Source organism: Lonchura striata, chromosome 3 (genome assembly GCF_050655825.1).
Source record: "Lonchura striata isolate lonStrDom1 chromosome 3, ASM5065582v1, whole genome shotgun sequence".
In the NCBI taxonomy this organism is placed as follows: domain Eukaryota; kingdom Metazoa; phylum Chordata; class Aves; order Passeriformes; family Estrildidae; genus Lonchura; species Lonchura striata.
In genome coordinates, this window is record NC_140705.1 from 34,692,669 (window position 1) to 34,719,432 (window position 26,764).

A 26,764-nucleotide genomic window follows, 5' to 3' on the forward strand; every position below is an offset into this window, starting at 1 on the left:
CTAGCATTAATGACAACAATGCCCATGACTTTCAAGTTGCTCCAGTTGTCCCTCTGCTGAAGCATAAATGAACCCTCTTAGAGTCTGATGATGCTATAGAAAAAAATAAAATAAAATCATAATAAAAAAGGACTGTTCTCTTATTAAAAACAGAAGCTTTCATTCTCCCTGGAGGCCTGATATTTATGATCAAGCATTTCATGCCTACTTCTCTTGTCCTAATTCTGGTCATTTGCAACAATGCTGGTGTTAAGTGACTATGAAACCCTAGTCTCTGAAGTAATCAGATTTTCAGGCCCTGTGCCCTATGTCACATGGAATCGTTTATTGCAGTACAATAGGAAATAAGGCCACTATGCCTAACAGTATTCCTGGAGGGAGAAATGCTGCTCATTGCTGAGTAACAGTATACCCACATGATTATTGGTTGTAAATTCTGCCTTCAAAATCAATGGCTTTTTGCATTTAGAAGTAGCAGAACCAAAGGGCAAATTACCAAGGAAATACAGGGAGAGAAAATGTGCAAAGTACCAAGCCCCTGCTCAAGAAACTAGTTGCATGGAAGCGCTAACTTCTCAGATCCAGTTGATACAGCGCAGCTGAACTGGTCTTGGCAGCTAGGATAATATGGGCTGTGAGAAGTATCAAAGTTCCATCACTGGCTAAAGACCCTGGCAAGCAGCTCAGTCCATTTTCCCCACATAAAAACCTCACAGCTCTGCTTTCAGCCCAGTATCTCCTTATACACAGCACTTGTTGGGACTATTCTTTTGCATAGAAATAACAAGAGAGGTTCAACTGCAAGTGGTTAAAGAATTGTGGACTTGTTGTATTAAGTCTCTGAAATTCACAGCTTACCTTCGAGTCACTGTCTTTGGTCTTGCTGAAGCTGTAATGAAAAAAATAGGCCCAAGTCTCTCAGTTTTCCAAATGTAGTAAAAAGTGTTTGAATACACATTTTAATATATTTTCTGTGGCATTTTTGTAAAATACAGATATATATAATTATAGATATAATGCATACATAGCATTTACTGTATTGATAAAAAGCTAGTCTTTTCACAATGACAAACCAATATTTACAATATTATTCAAATTTTAAGGAACAAATAAAACAATATTGTATGATTATATGACAAGAATAATTTGAAGAAAAATAAGAGACCAGTTCTAAAAAATTCCCAGACAATAAAGTACATAGTCTTGACAGGAGCACCATCATGAATATCCATGCACAACCCTTTTTTTTTCTCTCTCCCTATAGGAACATGAATGATTTAGCTCTTCCATATTTCTACCTAGTCACAGCTGATATGTTGATATGGCTACTTATGCTTTTTCAAGTACAGATTAATTGTATCATCTTTCCACTTAATATTTTTCCAACTGCAAAATTTCTAAGTTTTGCCTAGAGCAGGAATAACTATACGGAAGTTACTTCTTAATTTAAACCAATAGAGCTATGATAATTTGCACAGCTGAAAATTTTCCCATCTTCTACAGACCTTAGAACCATCTCACAAAAAAAAAAAAGCATGAGTTTGAATGACGTTTTAGCATCGCATGTCTTCTAGGAAATATGCCTCAAAGGATACTGCACTGCCAAGACCAGCAACAGACCTGAAGTACACAAATTTATCTTGTTATATTCATATATGAACACTACCCAGCCATTCATCTGTAATATATTGTCCACAGCACATCAAATGTAAAGATGATCTTTATCTTCAATGTACTGTCACCCATTTTTCAGAGGAAGAGAAGTGCTATCATCATGTTTTTCAGAAGGAAAAAATCTGATAGAGACTGAGTGAACTTAGGTTTACTCAGAAAGGTCACTTAGAAAGTTTAAGAAGGAAGCCCACATCACCTCAATTGCATCGTCTTCTCTTTCTAACTTTATACTTATCTTTAACAGAAACAAGTTCATAACCAATAAAAATAAAGCATTCTTCAGAGAGTGCTTAAGCAGAGGCTTAAAGATTGCTGCTCTATTCCCAGATAAGAGGAGGTAGCAAGAAGGCTGTTTCTGCATGTGTTATCTCCATCCCACTGAAGAAATATTAGCTGAAATGAGTCTTTTTTGAAGTGAGAGTGAGTAAGCCCACTATTTTGCCTGAAAAGATATAGGAACACTTGAGACACATGAAAATTCACCTTCACCAATAAAAATCCAACAAACATAAACCTGAAAGACCTTAATCTCCTTCAATGCTGACTTTGGAAGCATTTTCAAACACATCTGTATCCACCTTAGAATGCCTTTACATCACAATATAAGTGAGGATTAGCAAACTATAGGAGATGACCTGTTCTCTCAAGCACTAAAGTTTGTTTCACAACCCCTGTGGTTCAGCTCTGACAGATAGGCAGCTGAGAAGCAGCTTTTGCAGAAGGACTGGTACACACCTGGGCTGCGCAGGTGCAGGTGCAGATGAGGACAGAAATTTCACCCTGGTAAATGCCTCCCTGTTGTCCTTGTCACTCTGGAGAAGCCTGGTCAGGAGCAGATGGTGATGTACATTCTTACAATGGCCATTTAGAAACCAGAGGTGGGAATGGAGGAAACCTCTCCTGTTCCAGGACAAAACCTGAGCAACAGGAAAGCAGCTATGACAGCATTCTGCTTCCAGAAATACTTTTGGGCAAACTGGGTCATCTGCCTAATTGATACAGGTAATGTATTTTTGAAATACTGAGGCTGCAGGACCTTTTGCCCTTCTTAAAAAAAAAAAAAACAAACAAAAAACAAAACACCCAACCAAGCAAATACAAAAGAAAAAAACCAAACCCGAAACATGTCTCTCGCACACAAAACAGGTAAAACCAATAACAGAATTTCTCATCGTGCTCACTTTTTTTTTCCTAAATCAAACTGAATTGTTCTTTAAAAAAGTAAGAATACAAAAACAAAGATACATTAGAATATCTTACTGTCCAGTAAATGTCTTATAGGCAATATTTGTGGAGGAAAAATGCATCAAACCCTACCTCTGACAAAAATTAAGCACCCCAATGTTCATTTCATACAAAGGAATGCTGCTTCTAGTGCTGTTTGTTTGAATTATTCCTATCACCACAATTTGGATATGCATTATTTGTCTTCAAATATATAATCATAAATCTAGACTAATGCTGAATAAAACCAAATCTTCAGTGAGAATGCTGTGCCATTGATAAGTAAAAACAGCATATCATGCGAAGGCAAACTAATCTTTCTGTTTACTTTGTAAATAAACCATTAGCTAAACTTCTATTTTAGGCTGGATGCTTGATGCTTAACACTAAGAAGTCCAAATATCCTTTGTATCCCTTATAACAGAAGAAAGTTGTAAAATGCCTTTGGTGCATCAGCTTATTGTATGAATGCTTTAAAGAAACTCACTATAGAGTACTATAGGAAATATAAGTGGGCTTTTTTGTGTTGTTTAATACTCCAAGTGTCACTTCATTCTTTAAAGGGGTTAGAACAGAGGAGGGGGAAAGGGGAGGAAGTCTTACTTAATTTGTTGCATATGTCCCAACGTGTTATACAACTAAGTGTATTATACCAGAAAACTAAAGCAGTCTGCACCGCAGCAAACTCTGTGTAACTCAAAATAGGAGAATAATCTGGCCACAAGCAAGGCAAAATTTCAGTGAAACTTCCTCTCATATTATATATACACACACTTTACAAGCTACATCGAGTGTCCTTTCATATTCCGAAAGAAATACATTGTAGACACCAAACATACTGTACTTTTACTTAAAGGCTTCATCAAACCATATGTGCAGACACTTGAGAAGATGAGAGTGTCAAGCTTCCTAGGGTCCTAGAGTCAAAGAAATTCTGCTGCCCCCCACTGCTAAGTAAGTGCACTCCTTCCACAGGGGGCAACATCTGCCGATCCGTCATGGTTCCACTTGGCGAAGACCCCAAGAAACTTCCTTGGGAAGAAACTATTTTCTCAGGACTGGCAGCCAGTTTAGGGGATGTGGAAAAGTTATATCCATAGAGTGCACAGGGACTGTGCAGTCTAAATGTGTTGTAGGAGCCTTGGTGGGTTTGATTAGTGGTAAAGGCATTGCTGGATGGGGAAGGCATGATGTACTGGAGCTGTGGAGACATCCCTGAAATCTGCATGGATAAGCCAGTCTGCGGGCAGCTGAATGCATCCCCATCATTGCCGCTCATGGACATATTCACAGTCGTGCTGCTCGACACGCCGACGTAGGAGGGAGTCCTTGGGGGGGCGAAGGTCTCACTGGTCTGGTTGGTGAGCCGGTTGTAGGTTTCGGCCAGGGAGGTGCTGTATCTGTTCAGGGTCAGGCCCGAGCGGGCACAGGCTGTGTAGTCAGCTGGAGCAAGGGTGCAGAGCTGGCTGGTGTTGGGGCTGAGGTGGAAGGCGGGAGAAGAGCAAGGGGAGCCTGGTAAAAGGTGGGGGTGGGTAGATGGCACTCCACTGCCAGTTCCCTGGAGTAAAGTAGAGGAACCTGCATTTCCTGGAAGAGAATATTACAGTGTAAGAAGCACACTGGGAAAGGCCCCCTTCCTAGGTGAAAGATCAAGACCTTTGTCTTTTATAATAACCCTTAAGATTAAATCCAACTCAAATTAATTAAATTTTTTTACCTACATGCACAGGACAATGTGTGAATAAACCACATGCATGCTAAAGAAACAACTTGACCAAGAAAGAGAATTGAAGTTATGTTTTTACAACCATCACTCAGTATTTAGAGCCCAAAAGGTTAACTACTTCTTATATGACATGGAAGGAAAATGCATAGCAGTTAAGATGTAGCGAAGTGAGTACCACATAACAGGGAGCCTTCTTCAAAAGTAGGATTTTTAGCTTGTCTACGCTCTTGCTACAGTCCAGAATGTGTTTCAAGTACTCTGTGCCTGACTGTCACTGTCAGAGCACCAGCTGAGGAACCAGTTCCTTGACTCAGAGGCCCTCACAGATAACAGCTTCAGGAAAGTTCCCAACTTCAGAACAAAAAACTTCTGACTTCAAACCAAAAAATTCTGAGAATAACCAAAAAATTCAGAACACCTTCAGGAAAAGTGTAGGCCAAACACTGCACATAGCTGCTTCATTTCTTGAATGGATAGGTTTGCAGTAAATCATTTGCATATTGTTCATTTGCCAATATCAGAACTTTTTATGCTCCTGAAAGCAAACTGCTTGCTACAGGTGAAGCCTTTTTTCAGGTCTGAAAGTTTCCCAGCTGCAAGGAAGATTTCCTTTCCTTAAAAGATTGCATCTTCCTGAAAACTGAGTGTGGAAAAATTAACTGGGGCCTTTTACAGTGTCCCAGGCAGAAGACACTTAACAAGAAAGACCTCCTGCTTATGAATCACATTAACAATCAAATAGCTTGATGCTGCAAAGAGAGAAATTCTGTCAATAAGTTAACAGACTATCATAATAGGTGAGCTAGTAAAAAGAAAAATGCATTACTAAAGTATGCTGCTTGCTGCTGCTTCTCTGTTAACAGGACACCACAAGCACAAGGCACCATTATACACTGCCACATTAGAGAAATCCTGGTATAAGAGACATTTTTATTTTAATCTCCATCAATGCCTCCACTATCTGAAGATTGGCACTCTCAGTGTTAAAAAACAGGACAAATTTCTAAGGGGGTCTTTTGCAAAGTCTCTATGTCCAAGGCACAGATGACTAAAGTTTTTGCAAGGATCCCAGTTTCCATCCCCAGAATATCAAGAGTAACTTCAACAATCTTCTTAACCTGAGGCAAGGTCAGAAAGGGAAGCAGGAAGTTCATGGCAGCAGTTCCCCTGCTCCCAAAAAATGCTCCTACACACAAACAGCCAATAAAGCTGATCTGTCTCCTAAATGTTACCTTTCAGTCTTACACAGTCTGAAAAGGTATTTCAGGTCTCATTCTATCTTCTCATTAAAAGCCGTTTTGATGAGACCATCCCTCACCCCCATGCTATGCCCAAAATTCTGCCAACACTCATCCAATGTATCTATGACTTGGCACAAAACCTTCTTTTAGTGGCCAATATCAAGGACTGAAATTCAAGATTTCTCAGAGGAGTGGACCAAAAAGCTGACAAAAGTGATTCCTCTTAATTTCTCTGTGTTCTGGATTTTTGCTCTGAAGATGTTTAACAACTTTGCAATCAATACATTATCAAGAAACCAGACTGGATATTTGTAAATTTGGTAGCAGAAAATGCAAAGCATTGGGAGAAATATGTCTGATTTAGCAGGGAAAAGGCTGAGAGGTTTTCTATGTGCGTTGGTGTATATTCCAGAAACAAAAGAACTCCGAAAAGAGTACAAGTCCAAATGGGCCATTTAAATATTTTCCTCATTCATGACAAAACCTGCACAATGGAGAAAGTGGAAACAAAGAAGTTTCCAACAAAAAGTAAAGAGCAGAAAAGAGCAAAACAGAGAGGAGATCCATTTCTTTAAGCTCTAGGATGCAGATAAAGTTTGTTGGCCCATTTACTGAACAATTTTCAGGTCTTTAAGAATCAAGAAGGTGTTCTAAGAAGAAAACAAATTAAGCTTCCTCCAATTTACTCATTGCTTAAGAGACCATTTCTTCTCTCATTCTTTTTTTTTCTCTCTTAAAAAAACAAGTCATTCCTACACTGCAGTTTGGATGTGTACAATAGAACATCTGTAAGTGATCTCTACCTTCTGTATCTAGCCAGAGCATAACACTAAGGAATAGCTTATTCAATCTTTAAATAACTGGCATTCTCCTCCACATGTGATCTGATTTTTCTTTACAATCTAACATTTTTATCACCATGGTGGTTGAGTTAGCATTAGTTTTCTAACTTAGAATAACTCTGATGAGGGAGGATGGCTGCTCTGTGGTTGTTTTTGTCTTGTGAGTGACACACTTACCTAGACTTTCATAAGGTATGATGGGCACAGCTTCATCTTTCATTTTTGTTTTGAAAGAACAAAGATGCTTTTTACCTTGTTTGGGTATCCCAGGTATGTCCTCAAATGTAAGTGTCCTCAGTGAAGGTCTCCAGAAGGCGTAAGACTCTACCAGAGCTTCCAGTCCCATTCTATTTAGAACAAAAGAATTATGGTGTCATGAAAGCAAGCTGTATTTTGCCACACGTCTCTGGATACTGGACCTCAGAAACATACAAAAATTAGTAACATTTCAGGATTATTTTCAAGTTGATTTTGCTTTTTAGAAAAGAGCCTTACAGCTTATCCATGAGACCACAGGGACCTGCAACCACTGGGCTAACAGCACACAAAATGTTTTCCAATTCTACAAGCCTGGCTCTCTATTTCAATATTTTGCGACTTTTGGGCGGGCTGTTTGAGTGGGAAGATTTGGCTAAAATTATTTTAAATGTTTTGCTAGTATGATGTTTCTTAAAGAGATCATCCCTCTGGCAGTTAAAACTTTAACTGCAAAAGGGATGATCTGCTATTTCTTCCTAGAATTAAGATGATCCACTGACAATTTATATTAAAACAGAATTCCCAGTCATTACTAATAAGCTGGAAAATCACACTTAGAATGTGAGCAAGGCAAGGATGTACAGCTATTTTGCTAATAAAATCATATATAAAACAATGTTGTTTTGCTAAACAAAGTGCCTTTAGAAACTAAAAGTCTTCACTCATTTTCTTGAAACAGTGTCCTGAGAAAAGAGAAGTAACTGTGTAGACAATGGTGGCAGACACTATTTAGAAGAATCTGTTTCCTGAAGATAAAGGCCCATTTGTTTTCTGACAATTATTTATAAATAATACACCTCAGAGGTATATAAATTTAGAGGTGTAATTTTGGTGTTATTTTTGGCTGCTGGGCCCCAAAGGCCTGTTGAGTGTCAGCATCGGGCACACACCAAATACAAGTGCTTGCCTTTGAGCAGCAGTACTTTGTAAAATTAAATTATACAAATACCCCAATCTGAAGCAACTGACATGTTCTGATCCCACTCCTTCCAGCAGGAACACAAATGTCTGTCAGGAAACACTTACAAAGCGTTTATTAGCTGAACCTGGACTTAAAAAATAGCCTTAATTTTCTGCAGTAATGGTGAATTTTCATTTCTAGTTAAAGCAGAGATAAAAGCCACCTCCTGGAGGAGTGTGGCCAAGGTGATAATTTATACAAGATGCCTTTGAACAATTTCCACATTTTATCACCACCCTAATTTGTGTTATCAAATGCCCAAGTTTATTTAACAAAACAGTTGTTTTTCCCAAAGTATTTAAAGGGAGAGATTCTGGTCCTTTCCTGAGTAAAAGTTTTTATAGGGTAAAACTTAAGGCCCAGCTGAAGAATGAAATTACTCTCAGCACCTAAATTCTGTTGCACTTTGCAAATGCACAGGGAATGTTTATAAAAGGTGAACCCACTGATTTCTGTAAAATGGCCTGTGGGACTTAATGGGAATGACCTAGAAGGGCATATTTTTAATTCAACAGAATTACTGCATGCAGCAGTGGAGAGTGAGATAGCTGCATTAAAATAATATTGAAAAGCTGGGTATAATTTTACCACAGTATTTTTTAATCCTGTTTCAGACTAAAATGCCTCAATGATAAACACACCAGCTAGAACAATGAGGATAACAGAACCTTAACATTTAATTTCAGTGTTTAGTAACAGAGCAAAATAATAATCCACTGAATATACCAATAGAAATTTTCCTTGACAATTAAAATTCCGAGTTGAATTCCCAAACATACTTATCCAGTAATGCAGACTATAAAAGAAAACAGCAATACTGACCTCAGTAAAACAATGTCAATTTGCAACAAATGAGAGTTTGCAGAGTCAATTCTGTAATGAGTGTGTTTGTAGAGTAAAGGTACTCAGACCTCATCTAAAGGCTGCTCCAATTTAGAGATTTTCCATTTTAGAGATTCTCCATTTTAGAGATGCTGGCTCTTTCTTCAGGCCTTGCCTTCTTAATTAATTTCCATAAAAAATAACTTTCAATCAAAATATCCTGCTTTTTTTCTAATGACTGAACCAGACTATTCCTAGCAGCCCAACAAAAAAAAAAAAAAAAAAAAAAAAAAAAAAAAAAAAAAAAAACCTAGTCACATAACTGTGTTTGTGTATTTGCAGATGCAGTACTCTTACATCATCCTCAGGTAATTCCAGAGCTGTCCCACCACATTAAAACCTGTTCAATTGTTTCTGAACAATTATTTCCTTTCTGTCTAAAAGGGTATCTTCCCTTGTTTCATGTAACATTATGGAAGAAATTCTAAGTCCACCTAAATTTGCATGTTTCAGAGGACCAGGGTTTCTTAGGAGGTTCCATAGTACTTATTTTATAGTTCTGCAAACGGCAAGCACAGCAGAGACACTGCCTATGTGAGAGACAGAGAGCTTTCAAACAGGGTATGTTTGGCAACCCTTTTCTTCCTAAAGTACACACAGCATGTTTTGCTTCTTAAATCACTGCATTAACCTGGAAGCTACTGTTCACTTAATTTCTAATCAGAAGGCTACAAAAGAGGGCAAAGCTCTATTTATGTCAGTGGCCACAGAACATGGATACTTATTTCTTGATAGAAGACAAAATCTCAGACATACTGAAAAGATACTTACAGTGAATGCCTGCAAATCTTTACAACTACATCATCCCTTAGAAAATGAATAAGTATTCATTTTCCAAAAACTACTTTCATTTGCTGTCCAGTTTCAGGTTTTATGTAACTCAGGTCTTATGTAAAACAGTCTTTAATGCTGTAGCTTCTGCTAACAGAGAAGCTCAATAAAACAACTATCAAAAAGAAACTCTCTGATCATTCCTACCAGCACAGTCTGCTCCCTTCTCTGCAAGGCCTGGTCATAAATATAGCAGCTGCAGACACCAAACACAATGTGGTAGCTGGAAGTGATGTGTACTGTACACCACAATGAAATAGTGCTTTTTTTGTAGCTGAAATGGTTTAACATACAATTCAAAACAGGCTTAAGTAGCTTGCATTGAACAGTCATCAGGCAAAATACCTCATTGGCACTGGCAGCCCAGGCCAGACCTAAGTCTCCACCTTGACTACACAGATTTCCCACTGCTATCTTGAAAGATTAATGGATCAAGAGAGAATAAGCAATAATCAGTCCATCTGCCCCAGAAGATATGGAAAGCAGTCTCATTTCAAGGTCTTCTAACCTGCTAGAAAAAGTATTCACCTAAGGATTTAAAACTCCTTACAGTAAACAGACACTTGAACACAGGTCTCCCACCTCCTAGGCAAGTAACATAAGGTTACTGCACAAACCAGTTTCTCCCCCTCAAAGAGAAAACAAGCCATTAACTCATGCTATGTGCAACTTACGTGCAAGAGAACCTAAGCTTGTAGTTTGACAATGATATCTGCAACTTGTCTCCAGCCAGGAGAAAGAGGAGATTTCCAGCACAGCCTGAAATCACGGACCTGACTATACATTAAGTCCATTTGCAACCTTTATGGTGTGTCACTGCTTCTACTGAAAGGAAACTTGAGTACATAAGTCAAGCCAAGAGCCAGTCTGTTCTTGACCTAGATGGTCAGAGGTGTAGCAATGGCAACTCACAACAGAGAACATTACTGAGAAGTTGGAGTGGTCCCTCGTGGAGTCTGAGTTCTCAAATTAGTTTGTGTGTAAGTACAAGTGTTTGCCTTTAACAGCCTTCACAAACTGATTCTGTAAGCAGGAACAAGCCCAGCTCCTTCCCAACACCTACCTGTTACGGCCCGAATCTCTAAAGCCTTTGGCAAATGGATTCCTATCAATCTTCAGACGAGTTATCTGTGAATATTATTAAACTCAGATAAGTAGCTCAGAAAACAACTCTACTGACAGAAAAAAAAAAAGTTGACAGAGGAAACATCTTCATATTTATATGGTTTAAGATGGTTGTCCTGAAATAGCAAAATAAGGACCAATCCTCTGATCATTATTTTTGCACTTCCCTGGAAAAGCTAATAGGTATTTAAAACTGATAAATGGCAGTAGGAATTACTGAGAAAAAACTTCAGGCAAATGTCCTTCTTCATTTAAGAGAGTACACTAACTGTAATAAAATTTAAATTAAATTTTATTTCTGTACTGGTCAAGAAGGAAATGTGAAAAGAGAGATTATCTCTAGGTTATTATCCTCCATGAAAAAAAAAAAACAAACCAAATTAACCAACCAACCAACCAACAAAAAACCCAGCAAAACACACCACACCTGAAATAACCAGAATTTATTTTAATAAATGGGAAATTTGCCAAATACTTATATTTCATGGCTATCCTGCTCCTCTCTTTGTAAAGTTATCAATGAGTATGTAATTTCAAAAAATACAGCTGAAATAATTTATATAGAATTAATAAAATGTCACAACACTAATTATGGTGTCATTGTCTGCTAAAACTTAAACAAGAAGTAGAAGAAGCCGAGTGATACAATCTGCAGTTCACTTTTGACTTTGAATCCATGTGGATCCAGATAAATTGTCCTTAATAATATAGACTGAATGCAGTTAATAAAAACAACTGAAACTTTCTTCAGAACTCAGCTTCTCTGTTAAGGTCCTGGGAGTATTAAAAGCACTGGAGTCAAGAACAAAAGTGCTTTAAAAAGCCTCTCCTGACACGTATCTACATTTAAAGGTACAGAAACACCTTTAAAAATTAGACTGCTCTTTGCCTTGCTCTTCAATGCTGTGTTTAGAACCAAGACACTGTTAAGCAAGCTAATTGGACTGTGTGATCTCCATAATAAGAAAGATTTTTTTACATGCAGCATCTCTGAATGCCCAGCTATAGCCTCCAGGCACTACAGCAATGCTAACAGCGAAAGTTACTTTTGGTAAAAAAAGGGTTTTGATCATTCTATTTCAATAAGGGATATAATGGCAGTATCTATTTTTCTCCTATCTCTTACATCTCTAGTCTGCTCTGAAAAGCCTGTAAAGTGCTAACCAGAAAGCCCAAATTACCTGTTGATTTTGGTATGCTGTGACAGTAGTGAAGACTGTCTCAGGGAAGGAGAAGGCTTTCACCCCTTCTCCCGAAGGGATGGGCTTGACAGGGGACAGATCATCTCCGCAGTCTTTTCGGATGACGTGGACACGAGGCTGATATTTGTGCATAGAGTGAAGGATAATCTACGCAGGGAAGTCATGCAAGGAAAAAGACAACATTTGTTAGAAAGGACACCCTGCTGTTTCAGGGCTAATAGCTTTTTGGAACAGATTATGGTATGTGTTTACCATGCCACTTACTGGAAATCAAATGTTTTCTTTAACCTCTGAAGGTTCTTGTTACAGTAGTCTAATCCCTATGCATTTATGTTATTGCCAACCCTAAGCATTTAAAAATTACGACTCAGGAGCTCCAAATTCAGAGACTGGCTCAATTGAAACTGGCTCAAAAAAAAAAAGGAAAGAAAGGAAAAAAATTAAAAGAGAAATCAGGAGTGAAGTCCAGGTCCCACTGGAATTATGAAAGTTTTGTCACTTTTTTCCACTGAAGTCTGGGTTTGACCCAACAGGATTAACAGCAGCAAAAATTTGCCTTTTGTTTTTGAAACCTCCAGAATGGACTATTGGAGCAATTTTTTTCCTTACATCCCAAAGGCTGGAAACAAATCTTGATTGGAACACAAACTGAGACTCTCACACTGTGAAGAAGCATAAACTTAAAAGTAAAATGATAACAAAATCCAAAACCCTGAAGTGTTAATAACAATCAATCTATAAAACAGACAATGAATTTTAATTGAAAAACCCTCCCAGCATATAAAAACTGAATCAAAAATAAATCATAAAAGAGAAGTGGATGAACTCACATTGCATAAAATTAAATACACAAATACCTCTTGGTACTGCACCCCAGTTTTAAAGAAGATTCAAACCACAGAATTTTTCCTCTATTTTACCCCACTTCAGGTAACCACTGTTAAAGGATTTCAAGAAAAAAAATACTGAAGTTCTGCTATTATTGTTGGAAGCCATAAGAAATTAGTAACTTGATAAATAAATAGTCCTATGGCTATTGGCCTGTGGAACCACTAATCAACATTCTGAGGAAGCTTTTTAATTTCCTGCTCCTTGAGTAGGCTCAGAATGTACATGTGCTCAAGCACTCAACAGAGCCCCTATGTCAGACACTACGGAAGCTCATTCACCCAAATTATATCAAGGACATTACATTTGTTTGGATAAACTGGAGTTTGGCTAGTTTAATACACTTGGTCCTGTCCAGATTACATGACCCTGTTTTGGTATGGCAAGTTTCTGGATAATCAGGGGTTTCATTAGCCTTTAAGTAAGGTTTTGACAATGACATCACAGGCTCCAATTAATTTGCTCAGGGAGTGCCCTATGGATGTTCTCATATGAAGTCTTTTTCAAGTTTCTTAAATCTTGAGCAGAGCAAGATATTTCATCGTGCAAAAGCGTTTTCTCTTATACAACACTCAGTTCTCCAACGGCAAAGATCTACAAAATGAAAATGCAGAGAAGACAGCACATTCCTCACCCTGTTTTCCTGTGAACACCCAGTGGTACCAGGGGAGATACCGGTGCAACAGAAAAAGAAATTATCAAGAAGAGATGTTGCACGGCTCAAGTCCGCTGCTGTTCCGTGCCTCGCTATTTGTCTGTGTGTCACTGAGCATGCCATGTTCTCTCCCACACGGATTACTTGACCCCATCAGCTCTGTGGCGCAGACCACTGCTGGCCCACACGTCAACGATAACCCTGGCAGCCACAAAGAGCGCTGCTCACACATCAGAACAAGTGATATCAAAGCAGCACAAAGATGAACACCTCCCACCGCTTATCTGGGTGGCTATTACAGCTAAACTGATCCATGTCATCTCCTAAGAACAACCTGTCTGGCCTCTGTCCTGTACTGAATTTTCCTGTGCTGACACACTGTTTTGGCAGTTAACAAATCCATAACAATATTTTTTTTCTTGATTTTGTACCATGTCTTCTAACAATGGGATCTTTGTTTGTGATCTGAAGGACTCCAAACTCTAAATAATGCATAACTGCAAAGCCCTTGTGAATTAAAGTGCAACATATGAAGACAGGACATAAAAGGAGAGGGAGATGCAACATGCACTCCAAAAACAGTCTGCGAAGAGAAAGCTAAGGAGAAGGAGATTCCAGCTTTCCATTTCACAGTGCTTGCACATTTAAAAGCACCAATAGGACCTAACAGTTTATCCGCAGTAACAGCAACTTTCCCTTCATGTCTTTCAAATCCAACACCAAAAAAAAAACCCTATCAGAAATCCCACTGTGTTCCCAAATATGAACTGGCATTACATTCAACTCACAGCTGAATGGCCTGCCTCTCTCTCCAAAGTCCTCACAGAACAAGATGAAAACATTTCATGCGGGAATAAACCTCTCCCACAAAAAGTAAAATTAAACTTTGGCCGCAGCAGCTGTCAAGAAATCATGATCACACAGAAGACACCACAGCAGGGAGCGCACAGGTAAGAGGCACAGCAAAGGCCACCAGAACACCTGCAGCCACACAAAGCTGGCATTACCTTTGCAATGGCTTTTGACAGCTTCTGCCACAATAACGCCTCAGAGCTGACCCTGAGCATGAGCACCACCGTGGCACAACCATCTCATCCAGAGCAAAGGAGAGACAGATGCTCCTTCACAGGGGAGACGCCAATCCTCCAGCAACATGACTGTGCCAAGAATACAGAGTCACCTCCCCACTACCAACACAGTCCTTGCTGCTGTTTTTTGCCAAAAATCCTCCTTTATCCTCCCTCCAAAGCACAAGCACTCGGACAGTTAGGGAAGTGTGTAGAGCTGAGGAACATGGATTCCCTCTGTACTAAGACGAAAACTGCAAGTGCAAATACTGATGTTTCACAGTTTTTCATTGTGACAAGAACATATAACTGCCCAGTGACTGTAAGCAGAGCTCGCTACTTGGAGCCAAGTCTGGGCAGAGTTACAGTCTGCCTCCGCTTCCAGCCTCGCCCCACTTTCAAATGGGGAAAAAAACCCACCCCAACCACCAAGGAACAATTAACACACTAACAGCCTCATTTTCACTGAAAGTTAAAAGATGTTCCTCGGCATCAAAAAATACTCAGTTGAAAAGCATGGAAAATAGCATAAAAAATATTGACTTTTCCCCTCCACTGAAATTCAGTTTAAAAACTGCATTGAAATAGAAAAATTAGCCAGCTCTAACCAGCCGGAGGGAGAGACTGCTTTTACAATGCAGCACTCACTCCGCAGATGAGAGAGGGACGAGAGGCATTAGCAAAGAGCATCCAGACGATGAACTTTTCTGTGACAACTGCAAAATCCAGGTTTACTTTTCCTTAGCATCACAATTTACATGAAACACACAGAAGCCATAGTGTGTGTCTTTAATGGCTCTGTAGGAGTACAGTATTTCCAAAGAAGGAAATTCACTCTATTTGATATCAGAAACACACAAGGAAAACATAGCTATACAAATTTTGCTTCATCTCCACAGACTGCAAGTGGAACCCATGTATCAGAGAGTGTCCTATGTACAGATATGCACTTCAAAAATCTCTGAGCTGAGCAGCACTATAAAATTGCTCAGTCACAAAGTCCCACTTGAAATGCTGATGAAAATAGCAGCAGGCAGCATGGAATCTGGAAAGTGCTCGAGCAGTGAGTCTCTCAGAGATGGCTGATCTCCTTTTACAGAATGCTAATCCCAGGGCAATACGATGCAAGGGGAATGAACTGGCTGCCACCAACTACTACCACAACATAAATACTGCGTAGGATTTATACCTTAGTGCCTATTTGCAAACACTGTCTCTATTCCCATGGACATGTACCACTTCTCTCAGAGATTCTGAGAGTTAATACTCTAGAATAGGTGAAAGGGCTCTAGACTGACATCATGCAAGCTCCTTACCTCAAAGCCTTCAAGATCAAAGCCTACCCCCAGGATTTTAACACAAAAACTCTGCAAAAGTTTATACCTTTGACAAGCACAGGAAGCATAAAGGAACAATTTCAACACGGATTAAATTGCCAGAAGCAGAAAGCAGGGAGGCATTCCCAAAGAACAACAGCTAAAGGCCAACACTGCTTGGTGGAAACCCCACTGAGGTTTCTCTGAACCACTCTCCGACGCACGAGAGGAAAATAACCTACTTTCTAATAACCTAAATATACCCCATGTCCATGCAGGGGAGGGAGAGTCAGAACTTCTGATACAAGAACAGATATTGGAGGGATTCTACACCCTTGACTCCTAGCTCTTCTAATTCGCCATCCGTCCCGTTACCCTCCTGAGAAAAATGGTTTCTTCCTACTTATGAGAAACAATTGTTGGGTTTTTTTTTATATTCATCACAAAATATGATTATTCGTTTTCCATTATTGCTAGAGGCATTCAGAGGCTGCATAGCTTTTTCAATACAGCATTCCACACTACCATAGCTTTAAAAGAAAAAATGTATCCATTGGAAGAGACACTTTTCTGCTTTCTGCTTTTGCCTTTTCTGGTAATTATGAATGACATGTTTGCAATTTTCCAGATTTGAGAAATATGAAATTATTTTACAGTCATCCTTCTTTTGTCCTTTTATTTCAATACTTAAATTTCCATTTTGGGGAGGAGGGGCACTGCCATAGCTCTGAATCAGTTCAATGTGTCTCAAATCACTGTACTTGAGCTTTGCTTCACTCATTTCCAAGCCAAAATACTTAGCTAAAGACCAGAAAATTTATATCCCCCTATATTACAAATAATAGTGTGCTGTGTACACTACACAGGTTTCAGTTCAGAATTAACACAAAGCTAAAATCTGGGATGGAAAAATAGAATAACACAATTCTCTGCATAGCTGAGATTTTATCACAGGGCTGTTTGCAACTGCAAGTGCATGGGTGGACCACACAGTACCCACAGACCTTCCCTCTGCACCCACCGAGTACAAAAACCAGCTCGCTGCTGGAAAAGCAACATTTTATCCATTTGCATCTGCTTCACTTTCAGAGCCCTTACGATAGACTCAAGATTCAGGGAAAACAAGTCCCTCTTGAGAGGAATCACAAATACACAAACACTGGGGAAACTGAGGGAACTTCATACGCTAACCTTAACTCAAATGGACACTCCCAAATAAGACTCGATAACTGTAATTCTGGAATGAAGCAATATAAAACCTCTTTGTACCATCCAAGAAAAGCACTGCTAACTGAAGAGGCATGAATACCCCTACATTTCTTTTAAGGAAGACCAAAATAAAATAAGGAAAACTATTGCAAAAATGGAACTCTTTTTATCCTTGTTATCACATTTTGTTAGGTCAGCCATGCCCCTGTATTCCTGCCTCTGTTCACTGCATTTTCAAACACAAATAAGGAGGAAAAATCTCAGACTATCTATTAGCAAAATACCTGGCTCAATGTCACAGAGTTACAACCATACTGAAAGATGAGTGTGGTGTCTTTGTGCTCTGCACCAGGTATATTTTCTTTCACTCCTTTCCTTGAAGAAGAAAGTATCCTGGTTAATAAATTGGGTTACACTAAGGACAATGGAATCTACATCCTGTTTCAAAACTTTTCCTCTAACATCTTAAAATTACCACTTGGAAGTTGATGCTCCTTTTGAAAGGATGCCAACATTTGTCATTTATTACAGGGGTTTGTAAAATCAAAGACTTCACACCGACTAAAAACAATCCTCATTTTTTAATTATTTCTTAAGGTGTCAAGTAAAACTATTTTAGGGATTGCTGGAATGATACTGGCTTACATCTGTCATGTTTCAACAGTTTTGAAGAGAAAAGGAAATATTAACATAACACATTTTGTCACATTAGATAATGTCATAACTAAACAATTTAGAACTTGCAAACAGAACACTCATACTGCATACGTCTTCGCCAGCTTTTCCAGAATTAATGAGCCTCAGCTGTGAAAGGGTCTTGCTTCATAAGGTATGCAATAAATCATCATCGGAGCAAACCCAGCTCCCATGTTGTTCGTTTTTGACTGCAATTATTAACACCTCATGGGATTTCACACAAACGTTTAGGTTAAGAAAATACTTAAGTGTATTTTTATTCACGTGAAGTTATTGCACACTATTAATGTTTCTCCTAGCGACTTGTGAATTTAAGTGTCCTTTTCGATCGTAGGAGAAGTTGCGAATAGCATGCTCCGTGGGAAATACTGAGAGCAATTCTGCCCCTCTGTATTAGGCAATTTAGCCTTGTAAAGACGTACTTTGCAGAAGGAGCCCTCTATTTGAGCGGGGAGTAAAACAGCAGGCTGTAATAAGCAGTTAATTATCAGGGCAGAAAGTAAGAAGCTTTTAGATGTGGACAGTAAAGTTCCAAAACAACTCTGAAAAGTAAAGCCTATTTCTGGCGCTCCGAAGCTGTACATCAGAGCCTCTCAGGGTTGAGCAATGCGCCTACACATGATGCCACCAAGGAAAGAGCGAGTACTCACATGCCCTTGATCATCCAGCTCGTTATTGGTAAGCTTCAGTTTGTCAAAGCTGATCACTTGTCTCATCCATGTCTCCCCCGAGGCAGGTGAATCAGGATGAATATAAACACGAGGCGGCACCGGGGAGTCAGCATTACCAGCCACCATCCACTTGGAACTATGATAAACGTACCTGTAAAAGGAAAACAAACACCTTTAACCACAAGCACCAAAAGAATTTATTAGACCCATTCAGCATAAATAATTTAGGGTCCATGCTTACCGCAAAAACCCATCAATTAACAAAACATGAAAGGACACAATTTTGCATAAATAAAAATAATTCTTTTTTGATTGTTTCAAAGCATCATCCTGGCACCTGCAAAAATAAGGTTAAAAATCCATACTCTGACCTGATCTTACTCTTCCTAAAATCAGTCACGGTCTCAACGCTAGGTTTCAAAATGAGCTTTAAGGTGGTGTCAGTTCATTGACTGCTACAGCTCTGCTCTGAAAAGGCATCAGCAAATAGGGAAGAATCTGGTCCTTCTTTTATCAAATTGAGTAGTAATTCCATATTTGGAAGATTTATCATGTTGAATCTAACATAAGACCCTATAAATAAAGCTATTGAAGGGAAAGAACATTATGATTGAGAAAAACAATGAAAGTATGTGAAACTATGCTCTTGATATTTTAGTATACATGATTAATAGTCTTGAATAGTATTGCAAAAAAGTTAAAGATGAAAACATGAAGTCTGTATTTCATTTGATAGGCCAATGCTGACAAGATGATTTTATAACAAAAATTGTGCCTGCTTTGGTTAAAAACCTATTTTGAAGGCAGGCATTTCACAAAGCAGTTTAAAAAGCATTAATTGAAAGGGTTTTTTTTCAAGTACAGTAAAAATCCTGTAATTCATCTGTCTTTTTAAATGAAAACAATAAAGACTTTACCAAATTATATCTTTGCACAATTCCGTTCCTTATTAGAAAAAGACAAGCAACACAGTCAGAACAGAAAACAGAATGATCCAATGCAAGAATCGCTCCATACAATTCAGATCAAGCTGCATAGCTAAGATCTAGGATGCTGGTGAAATTCTCTACTGGAGACAAATTCTCCACCTCAGATCACTGTTGTAAACATTTTTCATTTATTTTATATTTCTTGGTTTATACTAAATAAATGCTTTCCCTAGAAAAGTAAATAAAGTTATAAATACACATAAATACAAATTTAGTAATAAATACACATTTTGAGCTACAGCGTAAGTTTCCATATATTTGTAAGCCCAAATTTTGCTAGAAATACAAACCTAGATGTAATTTTCTTTATTTCCATTAGTTTTGCTATCTGCTCTGTCAGCTAAAGACTAGACTCCGTGTCACTGTTGTCATTTCTATGAAATTTAAAGATCTGCAAGACAGTGTGTGAAGCTGCACAAACAGCCAGAGTTGAAATAACAGACAGAAATAAAAAGCACAAATTAGAATGAGAAGAGGCACCAGGTGGAACATGTAAAACACTAAAATTCAGTGGAAAGGTTAAAGGTATAGTTACTAATACATGAATACAAAAAATTCTTGGTTGCCAACTAAGAAAATACTGCTCTTCATACAACTCTTTTTACTTCAGTTATCTGGGCACCATGTACCACACTGTGAAGACAGTGCAGGTTAGTATGACTGTAATTATTTTAAATGAAATGAGGTTTAAACAATTCATACTCAGTATAACTGCTTTTAATTTTTAGTATTAACATTTAAATTAATTTGGAATAACTACCTTGCTTTTTCTATTACTTGTTCAGACCTTCTAGGAATTATATGTTTAGATTGTTAAATAAATGCACAAAACACAAAGCAAAAAAAAAAAAAGAAAAAAAAAGAAAAGTTTCCATTCAAACTGCACTACACTGGTACAAGGAAAAAGAAACATTTTTTCGTCTATGGTAGAAACAGGAAAGACTCCCCTGACTGTATATGCTGGGCATTGTCAGCCCTGGTATCTGGTGCCTCTTGTTGAAAAACTCAAAATCTAAAATGGTCCTAAGAAACATCTTATACACCACACAAGAAAATTACAAAATAGCAGTCAATGAGGTAAGTAAAGAAAAAACACAGGGCAGCGTTTGCTTAGGAAACAAGGCAGCATTCCTGCAGAACCAACCTTTTAATCATGGTCTGAAACATTCCTAGTTCTAGAATTAATTCTGCAGTGGTTTTCCCTACATTATACTAAGTATAGGTTAAAACAATCAAACCCGCAATTGGTAAAGACCTGATCCTGTCTCCTCTGAACTACTCTGGCCAGGCTTCCCCCCGGCTACTCTGGAGCATGGGATTGCATCTGTAAAGCAAGACCTTGGAAACGGCTTCAACTCACAACAGGAACTGCTGCGGGCTCAATCTTGCAATCATTTCTACAGGACAAGTGGCTCTGCTGAGCCCATCCAGCTCCCACAACTACCCTCAAAACAGTGAGAGCTTCAGCACAAAGTTTCTACTCCTAAATATTCAAAGAACAACCTCTCGTTCCTCACATCATTCTCCAGACAATAATGCCATTAATTCTTTAAGTAACAGTAATTAGAAATATTCCATTCTTTTAGTTTAAGCAACCAAATATCTCAGTGATAAACAGTTCCTAAATTAAATTCTATAAGCAATTTGAAGCATGACTTATTTATAAGATAGCTTGTAAGTATTTAAATCAGATATCCATGCTATTAATGTTATTAATAGATGTTAATAACATTTGGTACTAAAAAATTTACATTTTTGTATTTATTTGTTAATAGGAAATAATTCCCACTGACAGGAGAAGGAATAAAATATTATAACATTTCCTGACCGCACTAGAGCTGCACTCTGAAAGCCAAACCTGGGCATCTGCCCACAGGACAAACACAGTGTGAGGCAAATGTATCATAAAGAGCTTCAACACAAATTTTAGTTGCCTTTGCATACTTGGTACAATATGGTCTTTTAAAATACACTGTGACGAAAATAAGAACCTTCAAGGAGAGTTAAATATGATCTTCTGCTAATTTATGTTGTGTTAATAGTTTCTTCCAACAGCCAAGCACCCTATAGCTTACATCATATGTTTTTTGCCTTAAAGTCACCATACCTGTATCTTTTGTTATCCACTGGCACAATATCCATAGCAATGTAATACTGCTGATGTGGGTCTAAACCTGAGATCTTCACTCTCATTGCAGGAAACATCCGCCTGAACATTGGAAAGAGAGAGGTCATTTTTAATACGAAACAGACTCAGGAATGGTTGTTTAGGAAAAGTAACTGCTTCGTGGGATTTTTCTAGTTCTTCCTTTTAGCCTACAGAGTCCTTTTGGACGATTATAGTTACATAGCCATGAAATGGCCCATTCGATATGTCAAAACAGATTTCTAAAGTGCATTTACTCGAACAATGCTTTGTATGTTTGGGGATACGCTTTGGGAGTACAGCTATTACCACATCATTTCAACTTTATTGTTAGACAGTAAATCATTTGGTTTGAGACTTTACTTTAGCAGTACACACATTTAAAACCCATTTGAGATATTAGTAAGAAATGTATTCCTGGAGATGTGCAAACACCACCTCCACCCAGGAAGCCCAAGGCTTACAGAAAGGCAAATTGCCACTAAAGTTTCAAGTGACAGCAGAAAAATTGTGTATCATTGCTGTAGCAGCGAATTAGAAAGCTAAATCTACGGTGATACAATTATAACACCGCAAGGATGCAGTTATAAAAGCCAATGTGCCATGCTCTAACCCAACAATATGGTCTTTATTGACACGGGACTTCCTGTCTGCAACATACTAAAGGTGAAGTGCGAGAGCTACTCTGTCTTTGAAAGGTATAGTAAAACTTCTTTATTGAAAGCAGAAACGAATCTATGAGCAAATTTCTGAAAAAAAAATTAAACAAAAACGGTGAAAATCCAAACGTTCAAGATTTAGATCCTTCTGTGGAGAAAAGGATTAACTAACCAATGGGTGGTTTGAACATAAAACTGCCCTTAGCTCTTATCTTGGCATGCTTTTTATCAGAAAAATTCATTTATGAAGCACAAAGGAAAAAAAAAAAAGAAAAAAGTAACTTCCTGACTGCAAGCTAATAAAATACTCTCCTGCATTTTATAAATCTGAAAGTTATTCCAGTTTACTTAGTATTTGCTGCTGTGCAAATACACATATATATATTAAAAACCAATCTATTAAAAGTAGTTGCTGGAAACAAAAAATCCTATCTCCACCATTTCTGAATAAGTAGGGAGGTAAAAACCTGACTATGGCTAACTAGTTTTTGCTGTTATTTCAGTGCACCTGTAAGATAAAACAAAAATTCCCCGACTGGACTCCTTTAAAACAAATGCAGCTTTGTGCTGTTTAAGGCTGCGTTTCAATCATTAATAAAGCCTCTCTGGAAATGCAGACGGTAGCATATGGATTCAATAAAATATGTTTTTGTAATTTCTAATAAGTTCAAATACTTTTATACTTCCCAGGTTTTTACCATGTGTATCCCCTGGAAAGGGGAAAGGCTTCCCCCCAGAAGGGCACGGGGCTCCCAGATCTCGCCCTAATGAACAGGAAACCCGAAACGCCACATGTTCCCGTGCCCATCTAACATTATCGCCATCTACCTGCCTCGTAAATCTGGAGGGTTCCCCCGGTTTTGGGGCGCTTTGATGTGCCCGCCCGCCCCGGGAGCGCGCGGGTGGCGGCCCCGCCGTGCCCTCACCTTCCCGCCTTGGTGATGATCATCTCCGTGCCGATCTCGTGGAAGCGCTTCCAGAGCTCGGCGCCCTGCAGGTCCACCCGCGGCGCCTGCGGCGTGGGCAGCGGCGAGCCGGGCCGCGAGCCCTTGGGGGAGCCGCCAGGGGAAGCGGGCGGGGAGCCCGCCAGGAAGCCCTCCTCGCAGCCGCCTGCGGAGAGAGCGGAGCGAGCGCTAGCGGCCGGGCCAGCGCGGACTTCGCCATCGAGGGCTCCCTCAGCCCCGGCCGACCAGCCAGCCCGGCAGCAGAGACGGCCTGCCCCGGCCCGGCCCGCAGCCTTGGCTCCGGGGAGGAGGCAACCCGACCGCGGCAGCACGGCCGGGCTGCCAGGGACAGGCTGCCCCCATCGCCGCGCCGTGCCCGGACCGAGGCGGGCGGCATCCCGTCCGGGGAGAGAGGACGGCGGCGCATTTCGTTCGGCCACGGCCTTCTGCCCCGCAGCGTGAAACTGCGCTCCCCTCCACACACAGCAAATTACACACACACGTATATGTGGGCGTTGTGTCCGTGTGTGTATATATATATACATATATACATATATATATATATATATATATATATATATATATGCACACATAATTATATACATAGTTGCATATGCATTCTCAGCAGCACACGTACGCATATGTGTCATATAAGCGCTTTTGCCTTTCCTCCGAAACAGGGCTCGGGACAGCCCCCCGCCGTCGCTCCACCGCGCTGCGGCACCGACAGCCCCGCCGGCAGCCGCCCTGCCCCGTGCCGGCGTCCGAGGGGCGCCGCGGATCCTCACCGCCAGGCCAGCGGGAAGGGTGGTGGGTGCCCACGCAGCGTGGAAAGACAGAAGGGATAACGGGGAATCAAAGCGCCGGTCGCGGCGGGGAAAGGAGATCCCGAGGCCGGCCGAGGAGCGGGGCCGGGGCAGCGGCGGGGCGAGGGGCGGCACTCACCGGCGGGGGCGCGGGCGGCGCAGCCCAGGTCCATGTCGCCGCAGGTCCTGCCGGCGGCGGCGGCGGGAGAGCTCTTGGCGCAGCAGCCGCTGCCGCCTTCGTCCTCCGCCGCCTCGTCCTCGCCGCCCAGCTTCCTCCGCTTGGGCAGCCGCGGCGGCGGCTGCTGCTGCTGCTTCTCGGCCCCGATGAGAGCCTCCACGGAGAAGGCGTGAGCCTTGAGGCTCATGGTGGTGCCTGGCGAGGACCGCCGCTTGTCGGCCATGCCCGCCGCCCTACAGCCCGCGCATCCAGGCGCCCCGCGGCCGCAGGCACCGGCACCCGCGCCCGGCCCGCCGCGCCGGCCGCCCTCCCGTCCTCCCGACCGCGCAGGCAAGGGGCTGGGGCTTTTCCTCGCCTTTCTTTTTAAATCCGAGTTATCAGCCAAGATTTTTTTTTTTTGGTTTTTTTTTTTTTTTTTTTGGGGGGGGGGATTGTTTTGAGTTTTTTTAAAGTGGAAAAAAATTCTATTCCTTTCTGCAGATGCGTTCCTTCTCTCCCCCTCCTCCTCCTCCTCCTCCTCCTCCACGTTCTGCCCCGTCTGATGGGCCAGGCAGGGCTGACATGGGTAACAAACGCTCTGCGGACACAAATTAGGGCTTGTAATTGAAATTTGTTGCCTTGATCTGTCAGCACTTCCAGGCAGGAGACCTGTGGGAAGAACTCGCTCATTAGTGTCACTGCGGCGGCGGGGGCCGGGCGGAGCCGCGGGGCGGGGGCGGTGCGGCTCGGCCGCCCGCAGCCCAATCAGCGCCGCCCCGGCCCCGCCGCCCCGGCCCCGCCGCCCCGGCCCCGCCGCCGCGGCCGGGGGGAGCGCCCCGCCGACCCCGCGCCCGCCTCCGCCCAGGCCCAAACAGCCCCGAGCCCCTGGCCCGCGGCAGATGCACCCGCAATGAACGCTAAAGGGACACCCCCGCCCCCAGCCGTAACTCTCCCCAAAACGCAGAGGGAAGGGGGGGCTCCCCTGGAGCGCAGCGTTTCGGCCGGGAAAACGATTCGGACGTTAAAAAATGATGTTTTGTCCTGTTTTGCTGTAAGGAATTAGGAATTATTGCTGTTACTGTTGCGTTTGGAGATTCATCGCGTTGTTATTCAAGCTCTGGCTGCAGTGAGGTTCCAGCGTAGCATCCACAAACCTACGCTAAACCCAACCCATTAGCGCTGAGGTTGCAATAAAACGAGAACTAAACCGAACCTTGTATGAACATCGATGCATTCAGCCGCAGCAACTTTAGTAATAATCATATTCAGGTGCATAAAATAGTCACAGGGAAAATCTTCTTTTGTATCTTTCCAGTGAGTAAAACTACTAAAGTTTTGGAACCAGATATTCTTTTCTTTGCATATTCAGGGAAATGTAAAAAGCTAGTGAGATTTTTGTTGTGTTTGGGGTTTTTTTGTTGTTGTTTTGTTTTGTTTTTATCCTTCTTTTGTTGGGACATTTTTCCTTTTTTTTTTTTTTTTAATCCTCAGAACTAAATGGAGTGACGTCCTCCCTTGAAAGAATCAGAATAGAAACCCTCCAGCTGAAAAAAAAAAAAAAAAAAAAAAGAAAAAGAAAAATCAGTGGGGCAGATTTCACTGTTTAGGGGACTAGGATCTCAAACTGATGCTGTTTTGGGCAACGGAGAGAAGTGATGTGGTTCGCCTAAGTCACAGTCTTGGAGGTCCTGTTCGGGCCGTCAAGTGGCACAGCTAAGATTTCTGATCGTAATCTGAAACGGAAATAGCTGCTATTTAGGAGACGTAACCGTTTCCACTATCGCATTTTACCTACCCGTAAAATGCAAATTTATCGCTAATTTCAATAGCTGTTTCGTCAGAGACTGTGAGGAATGGGCTGATTAATAAATATACCCTAGAGATAAATTATCCCTTCGAATAAGGTTATCGGCGTTAAAATTGTAAAAGTACTTTCCAGACGTGAAAAATTAGGTATGTGACAGAAAGATAATTAATTAAAGAAAAAATAAAACAGAGACGAAACCGCCGTAGGAGCACTAACTCTTTCCACATTGGAAGAGATGGCAACTTGTCTGAGAAAAATTCGTCACCACGAAAAAATTGCCCTGCAGTTGCTGCCGCTCTGAATTGATAGGAGAAAATGCTTAGTGCCTGTCACCGACGAACAGTGCTGCTGTGGAGTTAATCTTTACATTAAATCTGGGACACATTAACTATTCCGTGGTCTAAAGTCTGTCTCCTCTGCCTTTCCAGCCTTGATTGAATCTGAAGGAAATCAGATGTGCGAGAGTGATCGAAACGTGCTAAGATAGAGGATCTTGCAGGAGTTTAAACGCCGCCGTGGCGGAGATGAGATCGATAGAGGAGAGGAAGGAAGGAAATGGATGCTATCTGTCCGAGGGCGCTCCCGCAGCCTCCTCTCCCGCCCGCCCATCTCCGACGGTACCTTCCGCCACCCCGCTCCGCGCTCCCGCCGCCCGCGGCCGCCGGGCCACACACGCCACCGCCACCGGTGCGACGGCTCCGGCGAGGCCCGCGGGAGCAGGTACCGACCCGCGCCGCCGCGGCCCGGGAGGGGCGCGGAGGAGCGCGGAAGGAGGAGGGCGAGCTCCG

The 26,764-nt window shown here is 41.1% G+C and overlaps 1 protein-coding gene across 1 annotated transcript; it reads right to left on the reverse strand.

The window, feature by feature from the left end:
• Positions 1 to 922: 922 nt before the first annotated feature.
• Positions 923 to 24,894, reverse strand: TBX18 (T-box transcription factor 18). The gene is made up of 8 exons (XM_077782313.2): positions 24,152 to 24,894; positions 23,189 to 23,372; positions 21,565 to 21,666; positions 18,448 to 18,619; positions 11,946 to 12,113; positions 10,703 to 10,767; positions 6,960 to 7,054; positions 923 to 4,485 (listed from the first exon to the last, which is right to left on the reverse strand). The coding sequence occupies exons 1-8, from the start codon at positions 24,411 to 24,413 to the stop codon at positions 3,761 to 3,763; spliced, it is 1,773 nt and encodes a 590-aa protein (XP_077638439.2). The 5' UTR covers positions 24,414 to 24,894; the 3' UTR covers positions 923 to 3,760.
• Between the last annotated feature and the right edge of the window lie 1,870 nt (positions 24,895 to 26,764).